General features: G+C 41.0%; 1 protein-coding gene across 6 annotated transcripts in view; it reads right to left on the reverse strand.

The window, feature by feature from the left end:
• The window catches only part of DLC1 (DLC1 Rho GTPase activating protein), a 257,450-nt gene that overhangs the window by 14,111 nt on the left and 217,073 nt on the right, over positions 1 to 26,266 (reverse strand). For 5 of the 6 annotated variants that reach the window (XM_066185796.1, XM_066185795.1, XM_066185794.1 and 2 more), the window contains 3 exons: positions 11,055 to 11,126; positions 7,918 to 7,999; positions 1,031 to 1,094 (listed from right to left, as the gene is read on the reverse strand). In XM_066185796.1, the coding sequence (XP_066041893.1) occupies positions 1,031 to 1,094; positions 7,918 to 7,999; positions 11,055 to 11,126 (218 nt within the window). Of the gene's footprint in view, positions 1 to 1,030; positions 1,095 to 7,917; positions 8,000 to 11,054; positions 11,127 to 24,067; positions 24,181 to 26,266 lie in introns of those variants that run through there. The other variant, XM_066185799.1, reaches the window with a different exon arrangement.

Consider the following 26,266-nt stretch of genomic DNA (forward strand, 5'->3'; position numbering starts at 1 on the left):
TACCACTGTTAACAAGGTTCAGGAAAAAGGATGAGAAATCTTCTAGTGGTCATAACTGGCAATCCAGCTGTCTACCCCTACTTTCAAGGAGTTACTACCCATGCTGTGTCAGACAGAGTGTTATCTTTTGGAGCTTGGATGCTCTTTCCAACATACCTCAATCAGATAGGGAAAGAGGGGATTAATTCCTGGTAAACAACTTCAGAGCATTTGTATGCATTCTTGTTAGGGGTAGGGCAGCATTGTATAGCCTTAACTCAGCCATCTTTATCTGCAGTTGTCATATCCCAGGGGACAGTATCAATTACTGATCCCTCCTAGGACACACACATAGTTTTAAGACAGCTATTGAGTGGTTCGTTATTAGCAAGTCAGTACCACCTTACTGAAATTACAGTAGATGCTCTCTTATTTCTCACCCTGCTCCACAGGAATCCTGAAGATTTAGGAAACACTTTTAGTTCCCGCTGAGCTCCCTGGTAACATGCAAACTTTCTGAAAAGGTAGCTGTTCCATTCTGAAAATAAATTGGAAAGGAAGCAATGTGCCTAATCCTTTCCTTTGCAGGCCAAGCACAGTCTATCTGATCCTGTCTGCATCATAATAAAATAATACAACTCTAAAGTGATGGCAGAGAACCAAAACTGAAGATGACGCCAAAGACAGTGGTCTAACATTAAGGTCAGCTCACTGTGGCCATCAAGCCTACTCTATAAAATCCTGCCTGAGCGCAGGCAATAGGCTACAACACCCACAACATCACCAGCAGAGAAGTCCAGTGCCTTTCACACTGGAAGCAGCGTCCCATGGGAAAAGTTTGCTAGACAACCTTTACCCACTGCCAAGCCTTGCACTTTTCACTCAGTGAGAACACAAAAAGAAATGTAAGCAGATTTTTTACTTTTTTACTGTGTCCTTGCCAGGTTCTACTCAGGTGTAATCCTAAACTGAAGCTAAACAATCTAGATGGGTGGTTTTTTTCAGTTTTATTAACACATAATGCTGTAACAGAAGAATTAAATGAACTTACCCTTTTCCTGTGGGGACTAATTTCTAGCTTCATCACTGCACATTTGTTTAAAGTATTTAAGCGCCTGCAAAGAGCAAAGGAGACCATATTAAGAGAATATTCCAGTGTTTTGATATAGGCTATTCCAGTTCAAAGCTTTTGTGAAGGCTGTCCCCAAACTGCTCAGCATACAAATAGCCACAAGCAGAGTTTCAATTAGAGCCCTAATTTACTTAACTATTAACCCATTACATTTGGCTGTACTCTAACTTTAGAGGGAGCGATAGAGGACTACTTGTCACAATTACCTGAACCAAAGTAAAGAGAAGTTAATGGAAACTTGGATGAAACTGAGAAGTACATCACATCCTACAAATTGTAATAATTACATTGGTTCTAAATAGAAGATATCTGAACCCTGAAACACTCAAGCTTGACAGACTAAAAATAACAGAAAAGTCTTCCAATTTGACACTGTAAACATGTGACTATATTAAAAAAAGCATACTGCTTTAAAATTGTACTTTATAAGCTGAAACTTCCCAGAGGAAAACTGATTTTCCACTTACTAGATGGCTACTTTGTTTTTGAACAATGATTATTTTTGATACAGTCCTGGGACAAGACCACTTGTCAGTTTAAAAATAAAACCCAACCAGAAGACAGACCCAATTTCTGCTTCCTAAACTGAAAGTTTCTTTCATATATGGAAGTATTTTTCTGAAGGACTAAAATTTAAACAAAAATAAATTGCTGCAGCAGCAATAGCTAACCAGCCTCTTTGTGAAATGTGACAGCAGTCTGTATACGTATCTTGAAGTACTGTATGAATACATATGAGCATTCCTCTGTTCCTCAGTGAGCTGATCTGGTCACCTGGCAGGTATCCCTAAAACAACCAAAAAATGATCTTTCTTCTCCTCTCTTCCCCAGTCACTCAGCGTGCAGGGCTGAGCACAAGCAACTTAAAACACTGCAAAAGTTGGTGCTATTTGTGACAGAGCCCCAAGGCAGGTTAGGCTCAGCTAAGTGCAGGCTGCCACAGTCTCCTGCCCTTCTCCACGTCCTTGCCTTCCCAGGAACTGCTCCAAGGACACAGTTCAACTAAAATCTGCACTGGCAAAGTGTGGTTAGAGAACTGCCGGTGCTATGGCAAGGCAAAAAGAAGAAACAGGCTGGGCACGATGCAGAAGGCAGAAAAACTGAGGAAGTGATAGTTTCCTCCTGTGTCAGTACTTCCACTCATGAGACTGTAATGTGGGTTGGATGAGGAGACGAACTGAGCTGAAAACCAATCTTTCAATATTTCTTGGAGTTGAATTTCCCCTGGGTCAGTACCCTGAGTTGCGTGAAGAGTTGTGTGTGCAGGGAGTAGGGCCGCCCTTCTCCTTCAACTTTGCAATTTGCGACCCAAATTCAACAGAAGCAAAGCTGAGCTTTAAAAAGCCTAATTCATTCCGAGGGAAGTTATGTAAACTTCACATAAAAATTCATTTGAGCGAAGTGCAATGAAGAGCCTGTATCTGCAGTTTGGAAAAGCTAAAAAGGCAAAGAAATACTGACATGCCCTATGGCTTCAAATGAATTTTCACAGACTCATGATATTTGTACTCGAATGTAAAAAATGTGTGCACAGGGGGAATTACTAGTTTCTTCTCTTTCCTCATGCCTTTTATGCACAGGATTGGCTGCAGATGGTATTTACACAGGGCTTGATCCTGAAGCCATCAAAGAAAATGAGAAAGCTGCTACTGATGCTTTTGCTGCAAGTCATGAAGTAAAAAAGAAAAGGCAGTTTGATCTATAATTAGACCCAGCCACAACACAGCAGAGAAGAAGAGGAACAGGAAGAATCGCCATGGGTCAAACAGCAGCGCAGTGGAAGGTTAGAAAAGTTATCCAGATTTCTCTTTTTTATCCAGATTTCATCTTTGCTCTGAATTTAGAAGGCAAAAGGCTCAGTCCTGCTGGCTGCAGCTGGTGGGTACATGCACAAGTCCAGTGAATTCAGAGGAATTGTATTTATGGTGTGGGTGAAGGGTGAATGTCCCATCTACAGGCTACACACAAAACTGTTTGGTTTTTTTTCAAGAGGCCACACAAGCATCAAAAAGCTGCCTCCCTTTCTGCTATAAACACATTCTCCTCTCAATGTCCGGGATCTCAAGACCAGGAAATATTAAACTGGTTTCAGTTCCATATTGTGTAATAATTTACAGATTTCACAGTGTTGCAACCTTTGACTTATGCAGAGAGGAGTTACCACTGAATCCCTGGATCAGGCTTTATCTAGCTCCAGCCTGTCTGGCCACTAATAAAGACAATCTCTGATTTCACAAAGATTACATCGCAAGACTTCTTTCCTACTCAACTAAAATGCCTGAAAGAGGTGGAAAGGGTAGAGCAAAGACCTTTATTTTCACAGAGCGTATTTTTAAAAAACATCTCCTTGCACACATCTCATGAAAATTAGTACAAAGGCAAGATAATGTAACCCCCAATGAGTGAGGTTAAATTCAACAGCAGTGAGGCAAACAAAGTCTCTGTTATATATTTGACATGGATGCATCTCAAGACCAGTTTCCCTTTTAAAATCTAAATGCTCTGCAGCAATTGCATCAGGTCTGCAACTCCCATTACACTCGTCACACATCCTGCTTCAACCTCTGCTCAAATTCAGGAGTCCTTGAACTATGCACCACTGAAAATACAGTACAGGATGCAAAATTGCCTTCCAAATATATTAGTGTGTCTTAAAAAATCTAAGCTTCCAGTTTGGTTTGTCAGGATGAGATTTACCTATACAACTGTCATTAACCTTCACATATGCTTTGCAATACCTTTTTAAGCCTATAAGCACATATTCATTTTCTACAGATCTTCTCATCTAATTGATGCTACTTAATAAACCACAATTTTCTCTTCTGGGTCTGGACCTTCTTCTTTGTCAACTCCACTCCCAGGTATAAGTTCACTTATCATCTCCTTACTGACAGTCAGCAGACCTGCCTCATTCTTTAGGTCCGTCTTACTCTGCCCAAACCTGTCCCAGTGACACCTTCCTGAAGACAAGATGGGTGAGGGAGGATTGCTGCAGACAGCAGTTACAGCCACTTTCACCGCCTGCCTGTCTCACTCTCAATCTCAACTATGCCTCCTACCCTGGCCACTCTCTAGATGACTGTTTGCATGACAAGATAATATTCTTTCCCATCATTTAGAGAAGCGTCTTTGAGTCAACCCTCTCTCTACATCTTCACAGCCAGAAGTTATCTTACTGCCATGGAGCATTCTATCTCCAAGACATCACTTTTCCTCACCTCCATGGACTGCTACCGTGGCTCTCATTCTCCTTCACCCCAGCTCTGCACACCCCTTCCTCCTGAGGACGACCAAAGCAGTAGGACTTGCCCCTCTGTCCTAGGCCCCAAATCAGCCCATATCAGCCCATTACACAGCCTGAACCTGCTGCACCCAAAACATGAGGCACTGGAGCTTCTCTCAGAAATGAGCAAATGATGCATTTTTCTTAGTCTTGTCAGAAATGGCCAAACTAGTTTAGCCTGAACTTCTTTTAAGAGAGGCAGCCTGAACAAGACATTCACTATGAAAAACTATACTGTGAACAGCTAACTTCTAAAATAAAATGTGGATTTATGATGTGAAGTCTTTTTTAAACTAGGTACTAGTCAGTTCTATACTGGGTATAACACCAGGCAATTAATTTTGTTCTCATTAACAGAAGTTCTCACCCCATGCAACCAAATAAAGAAGAAGGAATGCAGAATATTAAGATTTATGCATTTTAAACTACAATTTTGAATTTGAGGAATTGTGTGGTCTAACTTTGAAGTTTAAAATATGCTCTTGATGGACTTAAATTCATGATTCTGCTTATAGAGCAAAGTCCAGCTCCATTATACATGTAACTAACTGTCATACAAGGACATTCTTGTCTCAGTGGACAGCCTCTAATTTGTCTCTTGGGGTTCATCTGCATGTTCTTCTGCAAAAGAGGTCAGTTCTCCACAGACCAAATGATACAAACAGTGAATACATTACAACCAATTTCTTGGATCAGAAGTCTTGATGATAAAAGATTTAAGAAACCTCTTGCACACATAGTGTAACAGATTCCTAGCCCTGCATAAGGAGATTTAAAAGGATTTCCATCATGGCTTACTATGTGTTTTGTACTCAGCAACAACCTCTAGGATAAGCATGTTTCAGTACTTAGTTTCATCAGCACATGATGCATCCAGTTACTCTTTGGAGATAAATTCCCAGTCACTAATCTACACAGAGTTTTATGAAACCAAGGCCAGCACTGGTTTGCACAGTCATCAAAAAAAGCATCCAAGAAATTAAAATACAGTCATCACTCTTAAATTTTTAACCCTTCATTTCATGGTAAGATCATTAAATGACATTTCTTAACCATCTCTTTCTGAATGCCATGTGCTATCCATAGCTCAAGTCTCAACCCACTTTTCACTCGAAAATTTTCCTTAAAAAAACATAACGGGGTGGGTTAAAGTTAATTTTCCTGCTTACATTAATAAGGTTATTAAATAATAATTAACCATACTGTTCATATGCAAGCTACCATTTAAAATGCTTCAAACTTAAAAAAGAAACCCCTGTCACTGTGACTTCTAGTCTTTTTAAACCAGTTCTTTCACATGCAGTTATCAGAACAAGGTAATTAGAACTTCTGGGTTACACTGACCATTTATACAGAAAAGCAGATTCTCAGCACAGAGCTCTTACCATTTTGTTAACATCCACTGTGTACAATGTTCACTTAGCTCTGTGCTGAAAGGGCAAATAACTCCCAAAGCATTCTGATTTTCAGTCAAGAAACAGTGATAGACTTACAGTTGTGAAACTGTTCAAAGCCTTTACTGAGTAAACCCCTTTACTGTTTACACACTGACCATGGCATGAGTCAAAATAAACCCAGGCTGCAGGCAGAAAGGCAGCATTCCAAACTATGTGCTTCTCCACAGTTTTTAATGAGCTTTGCAAAATTAAACACAGAGGCGTGGAAAAAAAATCTAAAGGTGGAAATGTTATGATAATGTACTGCTTTTGTCTAAAACACATGGTAAAAGGCCAAATTCAGAAATCTGAGATGGTTAACTGGATTGCTTCAATTGTATTTTGAGGTGGGATCTGAATGTTCCTGGAGATACTTCAGTGTCAGTTTTAAAGTTATTCTGTAAAAGATAACTCTGATGCACAAGCCACAGGCTTCAGAATGATAGAGTTCAACTTTAAAATCTTTGTCTCATCTCATAGAGATATGGAGCGCACATTGCTATTTTCATCAGTGAGAAACAGTCTGCTGCCCTTTTTCCACCTGTATAATTAATTAATCCCAGGTTAAAAAGTATTCTTGGAGGAGAGCACCAAAAGCAAAATATGTTGGCCTAACTGTATTTTGTTTTCCTGGTGAGGGAAGACCATGCTTCTGGGAATCAGCATTTATTCATGTTGCTATACTTTCTGTTCAATGACTTCCTGAGTTCCAGGGCACACAAATAAGTAGACCAGTGCATCATATTTAAATATGGATGGAATAGGCATGTCTTGCATGAATTTAACATTAATGAGATTTTCCCCTTCCTAATGACTGGACAACAAATCTCTTTTCTTAGTCTGAAAATCCTGTAAATATTTCTGAAGAACTTTAAATTCCAGTTCCTCTCTTTCCCTTCCAAGTATGGCAGTGATGGCATGAGAACACTATAAACTTAAAGCTGTTCTTAAAAGGGTTTTGTAATTCATTAGAATTACTGACATTTAGAGTTGCAGACACCATGCATGCAGTATCCAAAAGCATTCATTTTGCAGGCAGCTGGAAAGCTGCCATACTGAAGGACAGAGCCATAAAACTGCACTTATTTCTAGGTAAGAGGAGAAACAAGAAGTCAAAAGTTTTTCTTTTGCGATTTAAGATTGTGGACTCACACTACAGGAGGTAACTGATAGATGGATTACTGCTCGATGATGTCAGATGGGGCTATTGTGATTGCTTTTATGACCAGACTGGTAATGCTGAGGCTGTAGTTCTGTAAAAAACATCCTGCCACATACCAGCAGGTCTTGCTCCCTCTTTTTCTCTACCTATCCCTTCTCCTGCTTCTGCAGCTGGCTGTGGTGACCTGCCCCATTCTTCACACCTACTGTGAACTTCATTATGGTTTTCCACTGATTTAATTCACTAACCCAGAAAAGCACTATCATGACCCTTTTTGTGAGGTGAGTCAGCTGAACTGGTTTGTGGAAGGAGCGTCCGTAAACAACAATTCGAGTTAATGTGAGCATGTGGCTGAGGGCAGACCCATCTTTGGAACAGTGATAAACTATCAGATTCCCTTACATTATCCCTTTCAGCCTTACCCACGTTCCACAGGGCAATGCACTGAGGCCAGCATGAGGGTTTGTATATAGAGCACTTTGTTTATACACAGCATTTTGTTTGTATACACAGCTGTCCACCAAGGTAAGAAAGGAGAGTGATGGAGTGCATTAGCATTGCTTTGCTGATACTGCTTCCAAAACCCAATTCCTGTGTGGGAACTGGTGCGGCAGTTGTACGTGCAGATGACTGTAGCCAGCACAGTTCTGCTTTTACATGCCTAACTAATTTGGGAATTAGGAAAGAAAGCAAACAAAGAAGAATAATAAAAAATATGCCTATGAAATCCCTGTCACAAAGATTCCGGCCACACTCCTCCCAACTTTCTTTAAAATAAGATCCGCAAACATTACCTAGCCCAATAAAGTATTTTAATGAAAACCACATACTTTTGTGTGCTTTTTTGTTGTGCTTTTCTCCAGGTACTTTCTATTACATAGGAAGGGTTTGGTTTCAAAATGCAGTGCCATTTTTATTCACCTACCTGCATAATGCCTCAATAGCATCTCTGTCCAGAAAATCATGCTCTCGCTTGACTAGAGCAATGTCAATTGGAAAAAGGAGATCTGCAGGAAAAGAAACATGGAATCAAAGTGATGCTTATTCCCAGTGATGTGTTGTTTCAAACAACCAGCTGCCTGCAGCTGAGCTCATCAAGATGCCAGTGACTGGTACTTAGGTAAACCCATGCTTTCACATCAAATGCCAGAGGTGCTTTCTTATCATCTACAAATTTTTGACATGCAGCCTTGATAACTGAAAGTTCATACACAGAATAGAGGAAAAATGATTAAAGCTGAGATGAAACAATGGGAGACAGAAAAAGGCAAATGCAAGCTTCCCTATCAGACATCAGAAGTGTAAACTAATTCAAGCTAGCTTTATTTAAAATAAATATGCAATCTCCATCAATGTTCTAATATCTCACATTAAAGAAAAAAGGCCAGAAAATGCCAAAACTCTATGAAAGAATGAAAAAAAAAGCCTTGAATCTCCTTAGCTGTTAATTAAGCTATTTAAAAGTTTGACACTGTTTCATTAGTGAGATATGGCTTGAAATGAAAGCAAGTCAAGATGTGTGGAGACCATACTGCCTCCTTTTCTTAGGAGATTAATGAAGTAAACAACTGGGAGAGTGAGGGGGAGGAAACAATGTTGGCAGAGAGCTGAAAATTTACTACAGCTCTGAAGCAGCAAACACATATATATTATTTACTGTACTCCACAGATTCCTGACTGTCATACAGGTCTTGATCTGGCATTCCTTGCACAGCTGAAACTCCCACCCAAAGCTGCTGGTTCTTCAGGGCACACAGAAATACAAGGTTAATCTATGAACAGACTGCTGCAGTTGCACACAATTTTCCTCATCCAAATAATTGTCTTTGAATTTTTAAATTTCTAGAGACTGGGAAGAATGAGCTGAAATGAAGAAAAAGAACTGATTTTAATTTCTAGAAAGGTATTTTCTATACTAACAGAAAATTAACTCTATGAATTCCAAGAAATTAATTAATTTCCTATAACAACAGAAATTAATTCTATGTCCTCATTTTCATATTATCATAGAATGGTTTGGGTTGAAGGAACTTCAAGTTAATATAGTTCCAAGCCCTCTGCTATGGAGATGGACACCTTCCACTAGACCAGGTTTCTCTAAGACCTATCCAACCTGGCCTGGAACACTTCCAGGGACAGGTTATCCACAGCTTCTACAACTGCCTCAGGAACACAAATTATGACATATTCTAGAAAATGCTTAGAATTCTGTATTTTCTACAGAAAACTGCGATTTTAGCAAAGCAATTGGCAAAGGTTCACTGACAAATCTCCCATATTAAATGTGCGCTACGTGGGAACGCTCCATCTAGGCAACTTTTCAGAACTCTTGTACTACACCCAATTGATTCACAGGTCTCCCCTTCACCACTTTAAGCAGAAAGTGCAAGTAAAGCAGGTGAGCACATTCAACATGTATTCTTCAGCAGTGCTGATGCAAGATTTTCCACTGGGAAAGTTGTATCTTAAAATGTACACAAGAAAACGTGTGAGAACTTAAGTGAGAGAGGTGACTTGAAAGAACCTGATAGTCTGCAAAAGACCATTTTTTTAATGCTTAACCTATGCAACTGCTGGCTTTGTTGTTGCTGCTGCCAGGGGGGGCCTGCAAAGGACAATGGTATATTGTTTTTCAGTAAGGACAGTTGTCCTTTCAATAGGTGTGGCTGGCCTTGCTCTCACTGCTTCTCTCTCACATGTGGTCCTTTTGATGTTAAGACAGGACATGCTGTTACAATAGAAACTTCTTGTAAGTTTAGAATATCTAGGCAGGGAAATGGTAGCACAGGTAGGACATGTCCTCCGAATGCAAGCAATTTATTAAGGGATTTACGTCTCAGCATAAGAAACCCACAGACCCATGTATTCAGCTGAGATTTTTGTCTCAGTTGTAAAAAAGACTGGAAGTACAGTTCCAGCTCCATATTCCAGGAAAATCTTGGCATCTCCATTAGCACAGAAAAAAAAAAAAAGAAGGAATAAAAAAAGAAAAAATAAAAGGAAATTTAATTTCTGAACAGGCAAAGAAAAGTTTTGCCAAGTGCAGCTTTCGAAAGTGCTATTATCATCTCATATTGCCAATGCAGCTGCAAATCAAAGCTAAACAAGATCATTTTTCAAGGAGGTCAGCTCAGCATTTTCTGTAATTTTCAGCAGTTATTCACTGTAAATAATGAACTTTTTATGCTTGCTCTTACAAGCAGCAGCTGGAGTTTGCTTTGTAAAAATGAAGAGGCAGTTATGAGTGCATAATAATTTTACTACAACGAAAATAATTTCAAGTGGTGTGAGGGCAAATTCTGAACAACAATATAGATATATAAAAAAGGATGTCCCACTTTAAAACAAACTTCTATATGTCACTCTGCATCAGAGTGTAAGAACTGTATGTCAAACCTGCAGGTTTCTAGTAGGTTGGAGAGGCAATGAAGACAACAGTTCTAATTGAGCAAAACCTTGTAAAAGCAGACACACAAAATGAATTCATCCCAGAGAAGGACCAGGGACTGCAGGAGACAGCCACTCCTCTGAGGAGGACAACAGACTGTACGCTCTTTTTTCCTTCACAGTAAGCCTGTGTTTCACTCCAAACCAAACCATCCTGAAAAAAGACACAGGACCTGAGAATCATGAGGAAAACAGAGGTATCCATGCATATGCAGAATTTCCTACTACTGGTCCATTAGGAGAGTTGGCCAGTGGAGCTGTACTCAGCTTTTGTATTTCTCCAAGACTGGGCTTCTAACAGTGGCTGACTATGTTCCTTTCTGTTTTAATCAGAGGGAACGTACCACAGTACTAACCTTTACATTTGTTCTATGATGATGTTTGGAAGATTCAGACTAAAACAGAAACCTGAAACAAATTCAAAACTCCTGCATGCTTCAGGGTCTCATTGGGTTTGGTACATTTATGTGTGTGGTGCAGAGCAGAGAGCAGCCAGTCCCTGAAAGTTACCTTACGTAGTGCAACTTCAGTGATGCCCCTGAATCTCATTTATTGGTGAACATTACATCTTATTGTCCAAAGGTAGCTGGGGGAGGACTGAGTTCAGGTGCCTACCTTCATAAAGCTGCGCATACTGCGGGAACCCAGCAGCCCGCAGCCAGTCACAAGCTTCCTTGGCCTCGATTTCTGAAAGAGGACAGAAACAAATCACCCTCTGATTAGTGATCTAAAGAGAAAAAACTTCCTCTCCACCACTTCTACTACCCCCACTGCAAAAAAAGCTGAAAGGTTTCCAGAAACTTCGAACTGAGACATACATTTGCTTATCCCAGCTTGCTTTTCTTCTCAATATCAAACATATCTTAGACTCTGGAAAGCCACTAATGCTCAGCTGCTATTTATCAACAGCTCATCATTTTAATAGTAAGAGAAACTGGCACGAAGGAAAACTGCATCAGTTACGAATTATCCTCTACAGCATTTGCTAGCACTAGAAAAAACAATCTGCAGTCAACATGAGCAGCGTTTGCTCAGCAAATCTTATGGTCCTCTTGGCACAACCACCTTGTCTTGACAGAAATTCCTTGCAGAGCTTGCATTACTGTGCACTTTAACACCTTGTAGATAGTACTGACAAACTTAAGCCCAGGAACAACTCACACAATGTACTGCAGCTCACTCAAGCACATATTTCTACCCAACAAGAACCTAGTTTACAAGGAAGTCTGTAAGGTATTTATGAGTTACTTGATGTATTACAGGAAGGTTTCCCTCACTCTGCCCTAAACAGCATGTCACAGACTGAAATTATTTACACATATATATGTTACATTGAAAGAAAGGAATACTAGTCTGTGAATAAACCACATATAAATGCATTTGTTACTTAATACAAGTAGACATAAAGAACATGTTATCCTATTAGCTCCAACTAGAAAATATAAAATATACTTAGGGTATGCTCCAAGTGTTGAAGATATGGATTGAGCTAATTATGTTCTTCCAAAAATTCAATAAAGTTACTGGGAATTTAGCTCCCTGCTTAGAACTGATCAAACAAACAATGAGAAATCAGAAACTATTAAAGTTTGTCTGGCTTTGGTTATATTCACTGTTCCTGACAGATCAGGAAACAAAAGCTTCATTATGCACAACTCAGTACCCAATTTTGCCACCTACTTGGAGAGGATACTGTAGCTACCTGCTGCAGAAACCATGCACAAAAGGGCCTGCACAAAATTGCTCCAAATACAGGTTACTACATATAGGGCATTGAGAAGCCAAATACAATGTAAGTAAAATATCACAAGATTTTGTCACACTGTGAAATATTCCCAGTGAGATACAGGTACACAAAATTGGATGAAATTGGATGAAATGGCTAGCACATTTTAATGTCTTCCCCCCCCCCCCCCCCCTTTTCCAAATTGCTACAATAATGTTTAAAATATTTGTGCTTTGCCAGACTACTCTGCTAAGACACATATCCAAACCAAGGGGTTAAGGTGAGCCAAAACACAATATTCCAGATAAATAAACATTTAAAAATCCACTCCTGTTGAAGTCAGGACAAGCAGGCATTTGTGCAACTTGTGTTTGCTTCACCTTTGGGTTATGGGACCACATGAGAACAAGCACGTACAGACATACTGACTTAGCTACTGATTAAGAAAAGGCATTCTTCAATTCCAATTGCAAACTATTATAAAGTTTTGCTTAAGTAGTATTTCAATTTCGGTATGCTAAGGAAATATGTGGGAAATTTAATAAAGAAGAAAAAAAATCTAAAATAGATTTGAAACTTGTACAGCTAGGATAAAGCAAGAATAAACAAGATGATAGGTTAATACTTCAGAAGTGATTAAAATAGCAAAGCAAAAATCTGCAACTTATTTTTAAGGGTACTTAAAATAAAATGCAGTATCTTATAGGTCACATTCTGCAGAATTGTCTGGATTTAATGAGAATTTTACTTGATTTAAAACCAGGAAAAAAAATTATCCTCAACAACAAGCATTTGCCAAAAAATGCAAGGAGATGCTTGCAGTGCAATTGAAAGAAGTGCCAGATTCCTTACTAACACAGGCACTCTTCAATGTGTTTAAATATTTGTTCACAGGTCCTTTACTGAGCACCCCAGGTGTATGACCTGTAAATTATTTCTAGAGCTAGAAAATGATGAATATGCATTCACTGAACTTTTATTACCATTCTCTATAGAGGCTTGCTCTGCCTCTTCTGCAAATGTATATGCCAGTTATGTCGAAGTTACATTTTATGGGCACCCACTGGTCACATGCCTTTGGGATTTTCAGAGCATATTTGCTTTCAAAATACCTTTGTGAATCCCCAAGAAGTTAAGGCAATGAAACACCTGAGTTTTTCCTATCTGTCCACAAGGATTGCGGGGAACAATAAAACACAAGTGCACCTGTCCATCAATTAGGTGATGTAAATGCCTGGGGTTGGGTACAAGACAGTGCTAAGCGCTTAAGAGCTATATTTGCCCCATTTTCATAGGGCAAGTTGTAAGTCCTGTTGCAGGCCCTGGGAGGGCAAAGGGTTGCCAAGTTCTGTTGCAAGCCCTTGAAAGGGTGAAGGGTTTGGAGTACTGTCTTGAACAGGGGGCCAGGGAGTGCCCTGAGGCCAGGGCTCTCTCCCTGTCATCTCCACCCACACAAAGCACAGGTAAGAGAGGGACATGATGGTACTGGAGACAGAGTGGAGGTGGGACCTAAAAGAGTAGCTCCTTTTGTTCAACTCCAGTTGGCCAAACTCAGGATTCCTCCTTGACTGTTCTCCTGTGTGGTGTGACCAGGCAAAAGGAAAGGTAATTTTTCAACCCAGCTTCCCTATCTCAACCTTGTTGGCTACTGATGAGCCAGAGTATAAACAAAACTGTGTATGTATGCGAAATTCAGGCAGAGCAAAATATAGTCAGAGGGAGAATCCAGCCCAAGGTACACTGAATAAGCACAGAAAGCCGAATACACTGAACAAGCTTCCTCACACTAAGAGATACAAATTTAAACAGCTGAGAGCTTGTCTAGGTAAAAAGTTCATTACTGCAGCTTAACTAGAATCTGTGTCTGAGAATAAAACACACTGGCTAAACCTGAGTTTCTGGCCAAATCATTTAAACTACCCTAGAGAAAGAAGCTCATTCCCACAATTTTCAAATTCCAGCTCAGCAGCATTAGCCCTGGGACTCTTGGTTTGCTAGCTGCCAGTTTCATATCCAAGTGGACATGAGAATATTTATGTGCAAGTCCTTGTCATCCTGATCAATGGCAAACAAGGTAATATGAGAGACAAAAAAAATAATAAGAAGAACAGGTCGTCCAGAATCGAATTTTCCAACTACTTCTAAAAACATTTAGAAGGGACAGAGCATTCAATAGGCTTTGTTCAGTATCCCAGGGGACGTAGGTTACAGATAATTATCGGAGCTAGGAACTCACTGTCAAGCATAGCATTTGTTTGGCTGGGGCCAGCTGATAGCCACAGGGAGGAGAGGAAACTTGCAGAGAACTCTACAGTGCTTTCCAACCTATTTTAGGAAAGTCCTACTTCAGCCACAATTTGCAAAGCAATTTCTGATGAAGTCCTGGCAGCTGAACTGATAAGTTACTGCAGGTAAAGGACTGGTCTCACTCCCTCCTTCCCACTCCATCCCTGCAGTGCCACTTCCTTTCTGAATCAAACATCCTTGCCAGTTAAAACCTTTACAATAAAGTACCATTCAGTATAATTCCAAGCAAAAAAAGTATGTGCAGCTTTTCAGATGTGCATCCTGTGCCCTCCTCCAGCAGCAGCAGGCTCTTGTATGAAAAACCGCTGGCAAGAAAGAAATTGCGCTATTATTTTTAAATGTCCTGACACAAACCTCCCCCTCCCCCCCAAAAAAAAAATGAAAAACCTCTTAGAAAGTAAAACAAAACAAAATAAAAAACCCCACCCAAATTCCCCAAAACCCCCAAAAGAAGTACAATGAAGTCTTTATTCTTGGTGTTGTGTAAGCAAACAACAGGCAAATGTGTTAAAGAGGAAACAGGAAATTTTTATTGGAAACAGCTTCATTTGTTAGTCTGTTTTACAAAGCAGTCCTCCATGCTCAAATCAAGGGTAGGAGTTCCTTTTGTGTATGGTTGGGAACCATTAGTACTTATTTACCCACTTCCAGAGGGATTAGGAGAACTCAATTCTTCCCCAGAGTAGTAAAAGAAAACGGGAAAGTCTAACTTCCTTTTTCGTTAAACTCTGGTTAATCTTGATTCCTGGCCTTGTAAGTTTGCAAATTTAGACCTTCAGAGCAAAAATATCTCAATTAACACCTTGTTTGAAACTGCAGTTGTAGAAGGGAGAACTGTAAGATGCCTACAGTTTTTTTTGCTTCATGATACCGTCTCTCCCATAGAAAAGAAAAAACACACAGTGATGGTGCAATAATGTTTTCAGAAAAAAATCATCACAGCAGTCCAGTTAAGACAGCAACAACATTTACTTTCATTCTTCTTTTTTGCTTCCATGAAGTAACATGCAATTTAAACACTAGCTCTTTCAGGGTCTTCAGGACAAGGTGCAAAGCAGATGTATCTTTGTACAGTCATGCATTGACTCAATTTTCACCTAAGTGCTAAACACCTTACGAGCAGTTTTTCTAAGCAGATGTTTTCGTCTTGCAGAAGAAGACACCTTTACAGTCATATTATCACCTCTACACATCAGTTCTACTCATGTCACCTTTTGGCTCTGTTAAGAGAGCAGTTGTAAAAATCTGTAGCGAGACTGGTAAAATCAGCAGTGTCAAAATCAAATTTCAGAAAAAAGATGGGCTTCACTTTTGAAGGTTCACTTCAATGTCACACATAACAACTCATCTTTTTGAGCTTCTTAATTGCATCTTGGTCTTAATTTTTAAGTAAGTTATTCTAGTTGAAATTCACTATTTGACTCTTCTCTTAGAAGAGAAAAAACAAACTTGTGTAAAATTGAATTCAAAATCATCTTCCTGAACTAGCTTGCAGGAGAGGGTGTCCCATACAGTGTAGAGAATGATTCCAGATTTTCATGAAAGCTGGAGATGAACACACTATCACCTTATTTTAATGTCTAAAACTCCATAAGCCATCTGCATGTTTACAAAGACACAGAGGAGCACACATAGCACACAGACCACAAAGGATTCCTCCCCACCCAGGACTGAGGGTCCAGTTTAATGGCTGCAAATGGCTGGCATGCTCTTTCTCTGTGTAAAAAATTATCTCTCCCTACATGTCACGTCTCTGTAAAACTTTGCAAAATTTTTGTTCAACTCAGAAACGCTGTCCTGAGCTATTAAGAAACTTGAGATCATTCAGGATCATATTTTTTAAGACCAGCTGTTGTATATGTGAGAAATATTCTTGTTTGGATAGAATTCCACAGCCCAAGTACATGTAATCATTTTTCCTAGTGCTTGAATTGCATCCCTGACATGTGAATTGTGGTCCCAACATTAGACCTGATCATACTATCCAACCACTCAGTCCATAGATACATGAACACAGATGTGAAATCTGAGACAAACCGGGGAAATAACTGCACTGTGGCAGCTGTCTACAAATGAGCTGTCTAGGCATTGAAAATGATAAATCAGTTCTGTGTAATGTCATACGCCTGCAGCGCTTTAAAGTTGGGACAGTATGACTGACTTCCTAAGAGTAAGTCTGTTATGGGTCCATGGCCTCAGATGGTTTTCACTTTGAAGATATGCTTGGAAATAATTAAATTCCTTCTCCTAAGTCTGTTTTTTCTCAAACCTGTATTGTTAAATATTTCTTAGGCAGTATCATTAACGTACTGCTCCACACCTTTCAAGAAAGCAGCACATAGCAAGGACTACAGATAGCAAAAATAGTGAAGAACAGCATTTTATAAGGATAATGCTCTCAAACACAAATTTGGGAGGTTTGTCAATAAATGTTCTACCACTGAAAACTACAGCATTCTGCAAATCCCATTAAAAGCTCTTGCCAAATTTCTAACACATTTGGAATTTCTTCTACTTCTAAGAGAACAATCTAATCTTACGCAACTCTTCTAGAATAACAGTCTAACAAATTCAGTCCATGAAGGATGCATTTCTAGAAGAACACTAGGATCAAGAGAATGCAGAGCACAGCTTTTGAACTGATTCTGAGCATGCAGGTTTTAAAGTGAAAGCTAACAACCTTCCCAAGAGAGTAACTTTTCTCCTTTCACCTTCAAAGTGCAAGTTACATTTTGCAATTGCAGCTGCCTTTTTTGATGTGCTCCTGTACTTCACTGTGCTTCCATTTACCTTCTACAGTCAAATGATACATGCTGTGACCTCCACTTACTAGTGCCTGCCTCAGCAATCAATTTAAGCCAGAATGGACGCATGTGCAATTTTAAGAAAATACCTCTTATTAAAAACTTTCAGAGGGATGGGGAGAGGGGAACTCACAAATTCTTGAGGGAAACCATATATGACACCAAACACATACACTGCTTTGTAGTCATAAAACCCCTAGAAACTGTGATGAACGTTACTCAGATATTCCACAACTATATGATGAGGACTAAAAAAATACTCTTTGTGTTGTCTCCTGCTGGCTTTGGGTTAAACAAGGGACTGACTGGCTTTTTCAAGCTACAGACCCTTGAAGCAAGACAGTAATTATGCAGTTGATGTTATGTATAAACCACAGGACACTGGGAGAAGAAACAGAGTATGTTTGGAATTTGTGTGGGAACAGATGAAGAAGTAAGGAAACAGATGTTTAAGATCATATATTGATGTTTTCTCTGAAAAAAAAAAAAAGCAGGAAGCTTGAACACCCTTTTTTTTTTGGTCAGCAAAACTTCTGAAAAAAGCAAATGGTTTACTTCCACTGATAGGATTTAAGTTTGTTTATTTCCTTATTGATGAAAGCTACATTAAAAAAAAATTAAAAAATAATGTGACTGGTTTCCAAAATGTCTACAGAGGTGTATTATGTTGGCTGCATGTATTTTCCCTTCTTCCCAACTATACCAAATTACAGAATATAGTGCTTTTAATTGCTCACTAATACTCTTGCTAGCACAGCGAGCACAATGGTGCCTTTGTGGCTCAAAATGTAATTATTAAACTTGGACCTCTTTTTCACAGTCAGCCTATCAAAATCACTTCAGAACTTTTTCAACTCAAAACATAAAAAGAGAAACAACATTTGTTGAAAATATTTCAAACGTTTAGAGATTGAGCCAGCACTTGTTTAAATCAACAGGAGCATCCATAAATATCAGAGGACTTAACTAGGACTTTCCCAGTGCGGATCTGTGGGCCTCTAAAACCCAACAAAACTTTTGCAGGAATGAATGGGGTCAGTTTCACTATTTTTAGCATGGGGAGAAACCCAGGTTTTCATCAGAGCACAAGGAAGGACAGTGCTCAGTGGCAGGAGGTCAGAGAGGGCACAATCACCACTTCTAGAGCTTGCCCTGGCTGGCAAGAAGAGGTCCTTCCCTCTGTCACGAGGATCAGGCACAGCTGATTAGCTCTGAAAAGCACCAAATCAACATAATGTCAGGATCTAATAAAGGGCTACTGAAAGAAAGGATATTTCCCATGTGTCTGTCAAACCCTTTCCCTATACACTCTGGAACAGATTGCAATTACTGCTATTTTCACACCATTAAATATGCTTCCAGCTGGCCAAAAGTTAGCTGCTTTACTTCGTAACTTCTAGAAGACTTTGCGAAAGCATCTTCTAGAACACAAAAGAATCATCACAACTCCTGTTTTACATTGCAAGTTAATAATTTATTTCTAAATAGGGGGGTTTTTTTTGTTTGTTTTATTGATGCTTTGGGTATTTATTTTTTCCTTTTTCCCTTTTTCTTTTTCATTTTGAGCACATACAGGAGAATTAGGAAAGAAATTTAAAAACCAATGTGATCTGAAGATAAAAACTAACTTTGTTTAATAGGAAAACTACAGCTTGATGTGACAGTATTCCTATCAAATAACAACTCTTTTTATAAGTTAGAGATGGTCTTCTCTCATCTTGTTTTTAAGAAGGTTCACAGATGAAGAGGAACAAGATGTCAAGTGACTTAAAAAACCCTCAAGAAATAATTGGGCACGTGGGTTATTTATCTGGCCTGCTTAACACAGGGTGGTCTTGGAGGAGGATTATTTGGGGCAGAGAAAGCAGTTAGTCAAATCCTCTGATGGAGGTCATGTTGACAGATTCCAGAGTGAGAAACAAATCCTCCTCCAAAGAGTGGGAAACAGAAGATGACTTTAACCTTCTCTTCTCTCAGAAATTACTTGGTTAGCATGACCTTAGAGAACATACTGCAGGGCAAACATTAACCATTGCTACTCCCAAGGCCAGCATTAATATCCTCCAATTGCCCCCTGTCTGCAAGTTCATGGTGTGCAGAGCTCAGCTCAAAGGCTCATTCAGCTCCAGAGGGAGGCAAAAGTGAGAAGGTCCAGCATGATGGATACTTCACCTAATAAAGGCAAAAAATGTGGGCTACCTGTTCAGATCTAGGAAATAACAATGCTGTAAGAATTGATCTGAGCTGGCTCAATGGTTCATACAAAAGGAAATAGATTTTCTAGACAGTGACTTCTTTGAGCTTGTTAAGCCTCAACCTGAAAACGATCCACACATGTAGGAAGAACTGTATGGAAGAATGTCTTCCTTTACATCATAACCATTTACGTAACCCAACCTTAATGATGATCCAGTCCCAAACTACATCCTGTGTGAATGATACAACACTAGATACAAAATAACAGTGGCAGTGAACAGCCCAGCATAAAGCTAATTGCATCACAGACAAACACCTTCTTCCCTGACGCAGAATTCAAGATATAAACATGGATTTTTCCAAAGCAAATATTGATTATTTGCTATGAACGTCCTGTTTTCACATATTAGAGACAGTTACAGTATTGTCTGTGATACTGCACCCTTGAAAATGCTTCTCTCAGTACAAGATCTAATGGTCACATTTTGTATGGACGGAAGAAGAAGGAAAGTTAAAACAGATCATGAAGCTTTACCCTGAAAAGTATCTCGTATCTTATGCGCACAAGAAATCTGTTCTTAGAATTCATGGAGAACAGAGGGAAGGGTGGTCAGCAGAGCATCCAATTCTATGCGTCCACAGGGTCACAGAGGGAATATCCCCAAAACATAAAACTGCTAGTGGAGGGTGGGGCATGCATTTTCGTTAATCCTGAAATTTCAGTAAATTACAAGGACAGGTCTGGGAAGGTCAAACTGTATCCACCACTGGCTTCAGCAAATGTCTTTCATACATCTCAGGAATCATTCTTAGTACAGACTACCGTTTTTGAATAGAAAGATTTAGACAACTGTAAAGTAAATATATTTAAACCGAAATCTACAGAACTCTGCACTCTTTTAGACTTTAAAGAAATGCCCCACAAGAAACAAGTGAGCCATCCTATTGTGTCTTTATTAGGAGAGAGACAAGATAAAATTATTTCCTGATCTTGTCTCACGTACCACAGTCCTTCCCAAGGGAAACAAATACTAGACAGTATTTGAAAGAATATTCATCCTAAGAAATAAAAATGCTTGTCATGCTCGTCTAAAGGCACCAAAGTAGTTCAGAATGGTCTATAGTATTACCTGTAACTTTCAGATAATGAAACTCAGTGAATTATAGCTATCTGGCCAAGTCATTCTCAACTCTCTTTTGGTTCTGCCAGTTTTGCCAATGGTAGATCTAGCAGATCTACTGACTTCAAAGATGCTGGGTGGGATAGGGTAGCACTGTCAGCAAGAATGGCAGAACAAGTGTCCAGTAAAGAGAACCAGAAAGTTCCAATCACAGCCCAGTCCTGTGCCCCTTTCATGAGAATTGCTCATCACTGAAGACGGAATTTGTTTTTTCCCTTGAACAGCAGAAGGAGGGAAAGTAGATGAGAAAATTAAAAAACAAAACAAAACCGACAAAAAAAAAAAACCCACCAAAGAAACCCAGGAAAAAAACTTGGCAAAAAACTTTGGAAATTAAAAAAACATGCAAGGCAATCCTGATGCCCTGCACCATGCAGAATTACTGATTGCTTAGGTACAAGCAAGAAATATGCCTGGAATAGCTGAAATTACCAATATTACTGTACATCTACACTCACTACACTACTGTAGAGATTACAGAATTTTGTAATTAATTTACCTTGAAACACTGAGATTCAAACTATAAGCAGAACAATGATACCCAAAGAATATATATAAATTATACAGGGCATCATCTCTTTATTTCGTGGAGATCAAACCAGCAAATTTGCTGTGAACTGCATATGATTTGACTGCTGTAGTCCTATAACATGCACAAGAAGGAAGGGGAAACATCTGAAGTTATTTTTATTTCCCCAAGTCTTCCAGCTATACTGTATGAATGCTAGGGTGGGTCTGGCATTGTCTGAAATGTGTTAGGGTCCTTTTGCATAGCCTCATTTCCTTCTTCCTGTCGCTAGGAAGGATAGTTAAGCATGAAAAGTGCTTGTTTACAGTACAGGACCATCCTGTTAAGCGCTTGAGTTCTCTTCCTCTGTCTCCTTTTAACCAGCCGAGGGTGCATTGTGTTTATGCTCAAGCCAGTAGCACAACTCCCATCAGAGGAGAACTGGAAGAGAAGTCTGAATCTCTCAAGGAGCCCAAACATAACATACTGTGGTATTCTGCCTAGGAAAAAAAAAAAAAACACCCACCAAAAACACAAACTTTATAGTGCAAACTGCATCTCCAAATATTTGCGGAACTCGTAAATTCACATGCCTCAAACAAACCACTGCCTAGAATGTAATGAAACAGAAGAACCAGAAAAGTAAAACCAAGCCACCTCATCTCCTTTTTCTAGGAATCTTAATATAAACATTTGAGATTAGTGCATGAGTACAACTACAGTACCTTTTTTTCTACCAGAGGTAAAACACACAGGGCACTTGTGAGTTTCCATGAGTAGCATCAGTCTTCCTCTCTGGCCCAGCAAGGGCAGCTGCCGAAATGGCTGGGAAGACCCTGACTCAAGAATTAAAAGTCCTAGACTGAATCTAGGTTCTTCAGACTACTAGATTACTGAGAAATAAAACCAAATAAAACTACCAGATATGTTCTTGCTGATAACGACCACTTAGAAATGACATTTTATGACACGTAGGAAGTGTCATAAAATAAAAAAAATTGTCATTAAAAAACACCTTAAGTTTAAGCCTTAAAGTGTTTAAAACAATTTATCAACATTTTCTTTTAATTTAAAAAAAAAGTATCAATTAACTACACAAGTTATTTTAAAAGAAGATGGGATCAAGAAGTCCTAGAGGCCACTTAAAAGGTAGCTCCAAATGCTCTGATTTCTATGAACTTGTAGGTGAAAGGAATCTTGTCAAAACAAAACCTACATCTTCTCTTGCATATACTGTATTCTGTAATCAAAGAATCTCAGTCCTAATTATGACCCCATGAGCAAACTGAAGTAGTAACCCAAACCCATTAATGTGAGAGAAATCCATCCTACTTCCTGGCCATCTCAGCCTTTTTGTTTTTGTTGCTTCTACTGGAGATGCAGACCAGGATCCCTAGAGGACAGCAGTAATAATACCTGGGAAGACAAGATAGCAGGCTACAGCTGTGGAATCAACAGACACACCTAATACCAACTCCATGTGCTGGAAGCCAGCAATGGCCTGCTTGCCAGACAGACGCTGAATCAGTCTGGCATTGAGCTGTTGACAGATTCATACTCAGAGGCTCATAAGAAATCTGCCTATTATCTTCCTTAAATTCACTACAAACAGCTTTAAAACACAACCTGACTCAGAGAGTTGTTACTGAACTGCTGTTATGAATTTCTTGATCAGGGCAGGGCAATTCAAACAGATCACACTTATTCCTGTTAAAAAAAAAACAAACAATAAAAGCATCTTCAATTGATGGCTAAGATAAAATTGCATTCCTCAGTCTTTCTAATCAGGTGTGTTAAGTACTATGACACATCAGGCAGAACCTTCTGACTTAGTTAAATACACTGTTTAAACGTAGTTATTTTTTCAAATTTTCCCAAAGAGAATATGAGGGGGCAAAAAAAGCCCGAAAGAAACCTGTTGCACGAACAGTAAGTGCCTTGACTGGCAATAGAACTCATTAGGTTAATGGCAACACATCGCTCAACAACTTCACAGTTTCGGTGGAACTAAGTCCTCGCTGTGGTTTGCAAAGAAAGGGAGGGTGACACGGGACGTAAAACTGACCGACTGGAAAACGGCATCGGCTTTCTGTTTTCCTCGAGAAGGGAAAAAGGAAGAGGGGGGCAGGGGTGAGCCCGTCTGGCAGGAGGTGCTGCTCCTCCACCGGGATCAAAGCCGCCGGGAGTGACATCAGGGCTGGCCACCGCCGCACGGGGGGAGCCACCGGGCTCCTGGAGGCCATCGGGCTAATTACGGAAAACTTCAAAAGGAACTCGACGGTTCCCGTCTCGCAAGGACTCCCAGAAAAGGAAAGAAAAAACCCGAAAAACAACCCAACACCCAAAACAGAGAGACGAAAGTTGGGGGGGGGGGGGGGGGGGGAAGGAAACGGAAAAAAAACCCAAAAAACCCCCAAACCACCGAAAAAGAAAGATGCGCCACGGTGATCTTCAGGGAGCGGCCGCATCCCGGGCAGTGCTCCACGGCACCCCGCGCCTCAGCTCCCGCGGTGTTAACCCTTTCGGCAGCGCTTCCGAGCATCCGAGCACAGCCGCCGCGGGCGCTCCCCAAACACAGAACTAATGCCGGGCTCCGGCAGCGCTCCCGTCTCACCTGGGGCTGCTGCCGCCCCGACGACGCTTCTCACCGCACACACGGACGGGCGGCGGGGACAAGACACGCGGCTGGGGACGCACCGCACCGCCGGACGAGGCAGCCGCCCCGCTGCCAGCGCTCCCTTCGCGGGTGCCGCGGGATAACCGGAGCGGGATCCCGTCCCCCTCTGCCCCAAGCGCTGCCCCCGCGGCGCTTTCCCGCAACGCTGGCAGCGATGCGCGGAGCCTGCGCCCCCCGGCGCGCAGCCGCCACACCCCGAAACGGGCCGAGAGGGGATCCCCGAGCTTACGTGTGAGGATCATGGTCTCCGCCGGCCGCGGCGGCTCCGCGGGACTGCCTGCGGGACCGGCTGGCTGCGTCCCTGCCTGCCCGCCTGCCTGCGCGGCGGCGGCGGCGGCTCACAAGCGGCACCGGCCCCGGAGCAGCGCAGCGCCCGCCCGGCCCCTTCACCGCCCCCGCCCCCAGGGCCGCCCCGCCCCCGACCCCGGCCCCGGCCCGCTCCCATCCGCGCCCCCGAGACCGGAGAGACCCCCCAAGCACCGGCACGGGGCCCGCGCCGCCCCTGCCTGGTCACGGCCCCTGAACGCGAGAGCAGCGACACGCGCGGGCACACGGCGGTGACACGCGCGGGCACACGGCGGTGACACGCGCGGGCACACGGCGGTGACACGCGCGGCACACCGCGCACGCAGCCGTGCACACACTCGGGCACACGCTCACTCACACACACATACACACGCACACACACGCACGCACCCCTCTCCCCTGTCCCTCCACTGCACGTCTGAGGAGTCCAGGGGAATTACACAAACCAAAGGTAATGCGGTCAAAGACGACGTAAAGGCTTCTGTGCCTTTTGTTGCTTTGGTTTTTAATGGCTGTCAGCTCTTGCGGTGGTCAGGTTCATAAAAAGCAGTCAGCAAAGCTCTCAGTACTTTTTCCAGAAAACACAGAGAAGAGAGTTGACTGAAAAGGCATCATGGCTCCTCGGTGTTATAAACTGGAGAGTTGTGGAACGGCCTGAGCAGCCAAGGCTTGGGGGATGCTGGACCTTCAGCCAGAAGCAAGCCGTGCAGGGTGGCCAGGGCATGCCAGTCCCTCCCTCTCCAGACATCGTGCTGAAGAGTGCTGTGAAGTTTTAGAATTCTTGAGCACCATCAAAGTCTCAGTCTGAACCTGGATGAAAATCAAGCGTTTTTCCTATGGAGACCACAGCACAGTGATAGGCCAGTCTTGGAGATAGTGAAGCAAAGCCTGGCTTCTTGCAACTTCTGCGAGTTGCTCCCTACACCACTACACCATTTCATATTTTGCAAAGTTTTTTTGAGCGCTTGTTGCTTGGTTGACACATTCCGGACTGTAAAAGGGCACAAAACAGGTACTTTTGAGCAGCTGCCAAACTACAAGCATGGAAAAAAGTATTGTGAAATTTTGAAAATATCTGGACCTTGTCAAAGATTATGATTGGTTCATTTTCTTCCAAGCCAACATCATATTTTATACTCACTGGTGTTATTCTAATGTTCAGTTGTCATTTCTGCGCTATGAATATAGATATAAAGTATACATAATGAGATGCTTGAGCTGGCAATTTCCTGAAGAATAAACATCTCCCCCTTCTAGAGGCTGCAAACTGTGGCCAGTTGGCCATTATAGTGTTGTTTCTGGAAACCCCTACACAGCTCTAGGTCATTAATTTACTTTAATAGCCCAGAAGAGGATGGAAATGCACTATATCTTTGAGTTTGACTTTACATAAATTACCTGCCTAATCAATTACCTCTTCGTATCTAGCCTGGCTCATGCACTTTTTAGCATAGCCATATTTACCTTAATTCTGAATGCTTCTTGTAAAGTTAGAATATATGTTTATTAGATAGGTCAGGCACGTAAAACGTTAATTCCTAACTCTAGCATGGGGAGGACAGACATATGCTATGCCCCAGCTGCTGAACAGACAAAGTAATCCCAATCTAATTGGCTTTCTGTGTGTATTGTCTTTCATTTTATGCAGTTGGTAGACTAGTAAGTGTCAGACTAGTCCTGACGAGATGAAATATACTGCTTGCATATAGTGTGTGATTTTCAGTCTGAATTCCAGGGAAAAAAGGAAAAAAAAAAAAAAAGAAAAAAAAAGAAGAAAAAGAAATTTCTCCAATAAGTATCCTCAAAAGGGAGAGGAGGAAAAAAAATGGAAGAAATAATTACCAGGAACATGTAGGGAAACATGCTGGCCCAAAGGCATTTCTATCATGATAATAATGCTGGAACCAGGAGACCACCGAGTGTCAAGTTAATACTCTCTGTATGTAAAAATCAGGATTTGTTCCTGTAAACACAAACTGCTTAGGCTGCTTCCTGAACCAAGCCTTCATTTTGTGTAGGAATCTTTTGTATAGAACCCACAGGAAGCTTTTGAAAGAGGAGAGAATGGACTTCACAGAAAAAATGGGAAAGGTTGGGACAACTTAGCATTGTGGAAGGGAAC

This window comes from Chamaea fasciata, unplaced genomic scaffold (genome assembly GCF_029207755.1).
Source record: "Chamaea fasciata isolate MVZ Bird 193981 ecotype frontalis unplaced genomic scaffold, bChaFas1.0.hap1 SCAF_6, whole genome shotgun sequence".
Taxonomy (NCBI): Eukaryota; Metazoa; Chordata; class Aves; order Passeriformes; family Sylviidae; genus Chamaea; species Chamaea fasciata.